We start from the raw sequence: 6,790 nt of genomic DNA, 5'->3' as shown, positions 1-6,790 counted from the left end.
AATTTTCCTGGAACAACTTCAAGGTATTTTTAGAAAAAAATTCTTGAGAAAAATAAGTTTGAAAAATGTTTATGCGTGTGTTTGATTTAGAAATTCATTTTTACGATAAATCCCTTATTCTTTTACCGTGTATTCACTCAGACGAGTTGAGACAGACTTTCATATACTTCAAGAATTATCAGATGCTTATAGACACTTGTTTGAGTTTACTTTAATATGAGCCTTGCGTTTTATTGCATTTGGTTGCCAACATCTGGAGATTCAAGTCCATCAAACCCTAATAATCTAGTTTGCTTCTTTAACCGCTTTAACCGCTTTATGTTTGACTTTAGTTGTTATTATCAAAGACTAGTTGTCATTATGAAAGACTTATTTGTCATCATCAAAAGTAGTTGTCCTCATTAAAGGCACATCTCTCTGGAAGTAACCTAGAAAACAAGGTTCCATATTTTATACTAGTTATTCTTCAAACCAAACACGATAATTTTAACTATAGAGATCTCCAAATTGAGTTATTTTACCACCAAGACAATCTCAAACTAAACGAGTGCTTTTAACATCAAACATAAGTTTTAATTACAGAGACCTCCCAAGAAAACAGAGGTTTTAATAGGTTCACCTCAACAACCAAACAAGAGTTTGTCAAATTGTTTAGCTCATAGCTAAAACAAACTTCCCGCAATGAGATATTACAGCAATACCCCACACCAGAACCAAACACCTCATAAATAAAAAATTCACTCTCAAAAGCACTAAGGCAAAAGTGAAGGAATAAAGAGAGAAAGATGAGAATGTGAAATGTTATTTGAAATATGTTTTTTGGTGAGAATGAAATGAGAAATGAGACCTCTGTTTACAGGGGAAAATGTGGCTTGAATATGGAAAGAATCCATGAGCCTTTTAAAGCTCATAATTGATTATGCCACAGAAATAATCGATTATGTAGTAAAAAAAGGAAGTTTTTAAAGGAGTCGTCACTAATCGTTTAAGAGACCTAATAATCGATTATTAGGGTTATAAAAGTGATAATTGATAAATCCTAACAGGCTAATCAATTATGCCATGTAACAAAAATCTTTTAATTGATTAAAATGAGTCTCTAATCCATAAGCTAGGCACACAAAAAAATCAATTGTTTTAATAAAATATAAAAGGGGTTTCGATCATTCGAAAGTGTGTGTGTGTGTGTGATTTTTCTTAGTAAACTCAATAGTTAATTGTATACATTTACATACAAAAATCACTCGATGCGAGCAAAGCGAGCTTTCATATTTCCTCTTTTTCACAGCTCTGAAGATTCAAGATTCCTTGCTAGATTAAACATTGATTTAGAATTTCATATGGGACTTGACTTATATATGATGATGCTTGATAACTATTCTTGATAGGCACCATCATCAGAGATATTTATTGATCGGAGATCTACACTAACTTTATCGAATGCCACTTGACATTAAGTGTTATCCTCCAAAGATAAGCTTTGATATCTTTATCATCCAACACCATAACTTGATCATCACATCAGATGACGACTTCACCTCACAATGATGTCATCATCAAAACCAGGCGAATTTGATCAACACTTCTAATGAAGACTTCACTTTAGATTGTTGTCATAATTAATATCAAACATGTTGTTGCAGACATACCTGCAAGCACATGGATCCATATTTAGTTTTCTCTTAAATTTTAATTACTAACACTGAACCAACTAACCATTGGTAAAAAAAAATTAATCTTTTATAACATTAATAGTTATAAGATTTAATATGTAAAAATAATACTGTTATTACAATAACCTTCTTAACACATGTGAAATTTATAGAAGGGAGTAGTAAATTGTGATAAAGGAGAGAGAGTAATTTATTAATCAACTCATTCCAACTCTTGATGTCTTTTTCTTGTTAGATTTCGATTATCAGTTGCAATAAATAAATATTTTCAGAACCTTTAAAGTTCACACTTACAGTTCACACTACAATTTCCTTTACCAGTTACCTCTATAAATTCCCACCTTCAACTCCTACAACAACTCAACACACACAGATTCTCTCTCTCTTTTCTTAATTTCTCTCACAGTTTATCTCAACCATTTAACTTTCTTGTTGCCTCTTCTAAAATAAACCAAATATGAACAAAATAACAGCCCTGTTCTTCATGTCTCTATTCCTCTGCTGCATGCTCACCCACTCTGCACGACCTGAACCATCTTTTCAAAAGGAATCTTTGGTAGTAACACAGCATGAGGTTGGTTCTATTTTTTTTTATTATATTGCTAGCTTTTTCATATCTTCTATTGATGCTTAATAAGTGTATGTTTCCATTTTCATTTCATATGTTTATAGGATGTTGAGGCAGTTGATACAATCTGTGAAGGGATTGAAGAGGATGAATGCTTGATGAGGAGAACACTAATTGCTCACACAGACTATATTTATACACAGAAGCATAACCCTTGAAACAATCTTCACCCTTTCCTTGTTTTGGTGTCGTTCTTTACTTTGATGTTTTGTGTAATATATTTATACTATGTCTTTGGTAGTGAGTTTATTGTAACATACAATTACTAGTAAGCAAACAAAATCAATTATAAATAGGGTAGAGTTATTTACTTGAATCCATTGAGTATCATAGCAGTAGTATTTATGATAATCCTCGTTTTTTAAAATAAAGTACTCTGTGACCGTGAGTATATTTGACTTGTTGAGGCAACCATAAGTGGATTTAATGCAAGTTATAACTCTTCTCTGAATACAATATTCAATGTGACCAACAACTTTTGCGGCTTATTCAGATGGCAATATTGATCAAATTGGTTGATGGTTGGGCCTTTCTTTATAGATTCAGGTGTTATTTAAGACTTCTTATTTGACTTGCACAGATAGAAACCCAACCCTCAAAAAGATAAGCGGCTATTGACAGGACGTGCCTTTTTGATGATGTTGCATGCATCAATATGCCATGATTCAGTCATAAAAACTACTGTATATAGGCAAAAGTCACTAACTAATGCCAAATTCAGTCATAAATAAGCACATAATGTGCTTTGAAATCTTTTTCTGTGAGCTACTAGTACTTTATAATAAACATATGCCTACATACTTTTCACATCACTTTTGATAGAACTCACTAATCATGTACCAAACAGTATGTTTGCTGAGTGGAAATGGAGTGTATGCTCTTACAACAGGAAATGAAAGATAAACCAGAAATATATTTCCAGTTGCATGAGCACAAATCCAAGTCCTATGTGAGAACAAACATGTGTTCATGTGATCTACCTAAAAATGACTTGTGATTATGACCAACCAAGTATTTTTGTTTTGACTGTGTTAGAGCCACATGATTGGACACATAGAAGGACCACTTGACCAACCCTACTAGAATTATTACAGCACCTGATTGAATCCGATACGTTTAAAGTCCCTCAAGCACTGAGCTTGTAAGGCAAATACAGTCTACCATACACTCAGTCGATATATACTATGTTCCAGAGTACTTATGAGCAAAAAGAATGATCTAGTAATCGACTAGTATCCTGAATGGTTAGCTAATATATAACAACAACCTCGTCACAACTCCTATTGTAATGACAGCAGAAGAGCAGTTTTAGCTCATTTGAACACCCTACTACTACTATAAAGAAAACAAAATTTAATCAAACATTTCACAGCTGCAATTCTCTGTGCAAGTACCAGTCAGATATCAAAGGTTCCACTTCTATTAGTGATTAAAGAATAATAGGTGACAAAAACATGCAATACACTTGCACTCACTATAAGCACAGATATAGAATGGGTGAGACTTAGCTGGTTGAAAATGCCAAAGTTTTCGGAAGGTGGCTATCCTATGTGTGATACAATGCGAGTATAAACAAAAACAGAACATCAAGAAGTATCATGTATATGGTCACTTTATATATTTCTAAATCATTTACAAAGTTAATACATGTATGATATAAAGACATACAGTATTGTAATAAAGTATTGAAGCAGCAAAATAAATATTTCCTAGTTCAAATTAGGGATCGTCTTCATATCTATTATGTGCAGGCACAACTAGAGACATATTAATATATTATGAAGATTAGTAAGCACCACTTAAGCAGGCACCAAAGCCCAAGTGCAATCCATCATGTGCAGGCATAACGAAAGACATATTATGAAGATAACAGAGAATTTAGCTGCAGCATATCTCATAACCTCGACCACTGCCTCGTGAACATTATGAGCACATCTTCTCACAGAAGCACATAATGTTTGCAAAATAAACTCCATGAAAGATCTAACTGTCTCAAATGTGACCCTCCCGGTCACATCAAGAACAAGTTTCCTATTACTTGGAATAGCCAATGTGGACGAAACCTTGCTGACCCAGCCATTTTTATTCTCTTCATCACAAACATCTCCTTTCGATTCAACACATGATGTCTCTCCAGAACTTGGAGTTTCTTCAATACCAAAACAAGAAACCGCACCCGAATTATTGTCCATGTTTGAGCTATTAAACACCTGGTGAGATGTTTTGACAAGACTCTCTATAGCACCATTACAAACATCAACCAACATTTCTCTAACCCTAGTTTCATTTTTCGGGTTAGTTAATCCCGAAAAGAAATCATCATAAGTGTTGATATGCATGGTTTTGTCAAGATAAACAGCAACCAACGTACTAACAAACACTTGAACTAAATTCCCAATTAGCTCCCCACATTTACCACCACAAACAACATCAACCCATTCCGGAACAACAGAATCAGAATTCGAACTCCCGTCGCCATTACTTGAACTCGACTCTCCACTAAATTTTCCATTGGCATTGGAATACAAACCGATAACTAAGTTCCTAGCAAAGCTTCCAATCACAACAGAAGCAAAACCTGAACCAGCTGGTGTAAACATTTTATCAAACACCTGGTCCGCAATACTTGAACCTGAACCGGATTTATTTTCATCACTCCGGTTCACGGTTTGATAACCGCGCAAGACTCCGGCAGTCACGGAAGTCACGATACTAACCAAAGAGTCTGAAAACTGTTTCGAGGCAGATAATTTGGAGATTTGATTCAAACTATTAGGAACATGATCAGAATCGGATTGTAAAAAATCCTTCACCTCTTTGGTGACAATACCAATTGTATCTGCAGAATCGGAAACGGCTTCTGCTACAGAAACCAGTGAATTCAGAAGCTTAGAAAAATTCTTTCGCTTTTGAGCAATGAAAGGTGCGTGATAAGCTCGGTAACAACCGTAACTGCTAAACCCTACGGCGAGTAAGATGAAGGTCCATTTTTTTCTTTTGCGGACATAATCAAAACCGTTTTGAACTAATTGAAGTTCCATTAACTGAAATTAGTAAACGATGTATATTGCAGAAACTCCGAAATTGGGGCGGAGAAAACAGGTGGAAGAAGGTTGTGAGGTGAAAATGAAGGAGGAAGCTTTGCGATTGGTGGAAGCGATCGTCGTGTTCAATTCACTCGTCTAAGTGTCACATTCAAAATACAACAGCCATTTAAATATTCATTATTTTTTAATTGTAGAAGATAATATGTGCAAGGCGATCAATAATGGATTCTGCCCACAATAGATAAACACAACAAAAAAATTTGAAAACAGATCAACACAACAAAAAAAAATTAAAAACTAAAGATAAACTAATTCAAGAGTAATTTAGCTATGTGTGTTCTAATATTAGGTCTAGCCCAACTTCTATAAGTAATATTATCTATGATTTCGTTTTCTATACTTATATGCACAATATTAATTCCATAAACCTTGTCATTCTTTTATCTCTAGTATTCGTATATGGTTTCCGCAAAGGTCGTTTTAAGGAGCCTAACTTTCTAGCTCTTGCCTTTGCTAGCCGTCAAAACCCAAGCTACTTCATTCTTTCAGTCCCTAGGTGTGTGGTTGACCCGCATCCAGGCAGTAACCTGTATCTAGATAAACTGCATTCCAGAGTAGTAAAAGAAAAGGTGTTTCTGACTTTCTATTTGGTTACAGAAAACACAATTGTCTTCATTAATCATGCCAATTTTCATGAGTCTATCTTTGGTTGTCAACCTCTTTTGACAAGCCAACCACATCATGAACAAGGCCATAGGTCTAGCCAAATTATTGTTGAATAATTTCCTCCATGTCACCTTGGTTCTCTCACCCTTGAGATCCTCATAAATTCTCTTGGTGTTAAATTTATTGTTTTGTTGGCAGCTTGTCCACACTTGCATATTATACACCTAATTTCTCAAGTTTAGGACAACCCTAAGAATCTAAGAGCATTGATCAGTTACAGACACAATGTGTATAGTGTGATTCTTGAAATAATATGTCTGGATCCATCTGATCCATAACGTGTATGCTTTCCCATTGATGTTCCAAAGCAACTTGGACATTCTGGCTTTATTCCATTATGTCAAAGATATGAATGATATAAATACAAAAAAGATGTTTTATTTTGCTATGATATAAATGGACAATCTAGTTAAATGTTTCTCCATTTATGTTCTTGCATAGCTAAATAAGTTGGTGTCGTTTCATACAAGGACATTGAATGATATAAATACAAAAAAGATGTTTTATTTTGCTATGATTTGAAATTTTCCAAAAGTTTTGTATTGAAAAATAAAGGTGTTTCTTTTAAACTCATTCTTCAATTTTACTATGTTTTTCAAGTGATGCCTTGACCACATTTTGATATTAAGTGGCTAAATAAAATATTAGATGGAGAAGTTGAAATCTTCAAGTTAATCCCAGTTGAGCAAGTTGCAGATGTCATTTGCAGGACAGTT

General features: G+C 34.2%; 2 protein-coding genes across 2 annotated transcripts; one reads left to right on the top strand and one right to left on the bottom strand.

Moving 5' to 3' along the window:
* The first annotated feature begins 1,904 nt into the window (after positions 1-1,904).
* LOC127120504 (phytosulfokines 3) lies at positions 1,905-2,617 on the top strand. Its single transcript, XM_051050955.1, has 2 exons — positions 1,905-2,247; positions 2,346-2,617. Exons 1-2 carry the CDS (start codon positions 2,131-2,133, stop codon positions 2,457-2,459), a joined length of 231 nt encoding a protein of 76 aa, XP_050906912.1. The 5' UTR covers positions 1,905-2,130; the 3' UTR covers positions 2,460-2,617.
* Positions 2,618-3,895: 1,278 nt separating this feature from the next.
* LOC127120503 (protein PHLOEM PROTEIN 2-LIKE A10) lies at positions 3,896-5,641 on the bottom strand. Its single transcript, XM_051050954.1, has one exon. It carries the CDS (start codon positions 5,340-5,342, stop codon positions 4,101-4,103), a length of 1,242 nt encoding a protein of 413 aa, XP_050906911.1. The 5' UTR covers positions 5,343-5,641; the 3' UTR covers positions 3,896-4,100.
* Between the last annotated feature and the right edge of the window lie 1,149 nt (positions 5,642-6,790).

Source organism: Lathyrus oleraceus, chromosome 2, assembly GCF_024323335.1.
Source record: "Lathyrus oleraceus cultivar Zhongwan6 chromosome 2, CAAS_Psat_ZW6_1.0, whole genome shotgun sequence".
NCBI lineage: Eukaryota > Viridiplantae > Streptophyta > Magnoliopsida > Fabales > Fabaceae > Lathyrus > Lathyrus oleraceus.
Note: the sequence above shows the minus strand (reverse complement) of the source record. Positions and strands in the feature narration are given on the sequence as shown.

Excerpts from the sequence above, each read along its gene's own strand:
- LOC127120503 (XM_051050954.1), bottom strand. The coding sequence starts at position 5,342 with ATGGAACTTCAATTAGTTCAAAACGGTTTTGATTATGTCCGCAAAAGA.
- LOC127120504 (XM_051050955.1), top strand. The coding sequence starts at position 2,131 with ATGAACAAAATAACAGCCCTGTTCTTCATGTCTCTATTCCTCTGCTGC. Across the intron at positions 2,248-2,345 it reads TGGTAGTAACACAGCATGAG|GATGTTGAGGCAGTTGATAC; the intron begins GTTGGTTCTATT and ends ATATGTTTATAG.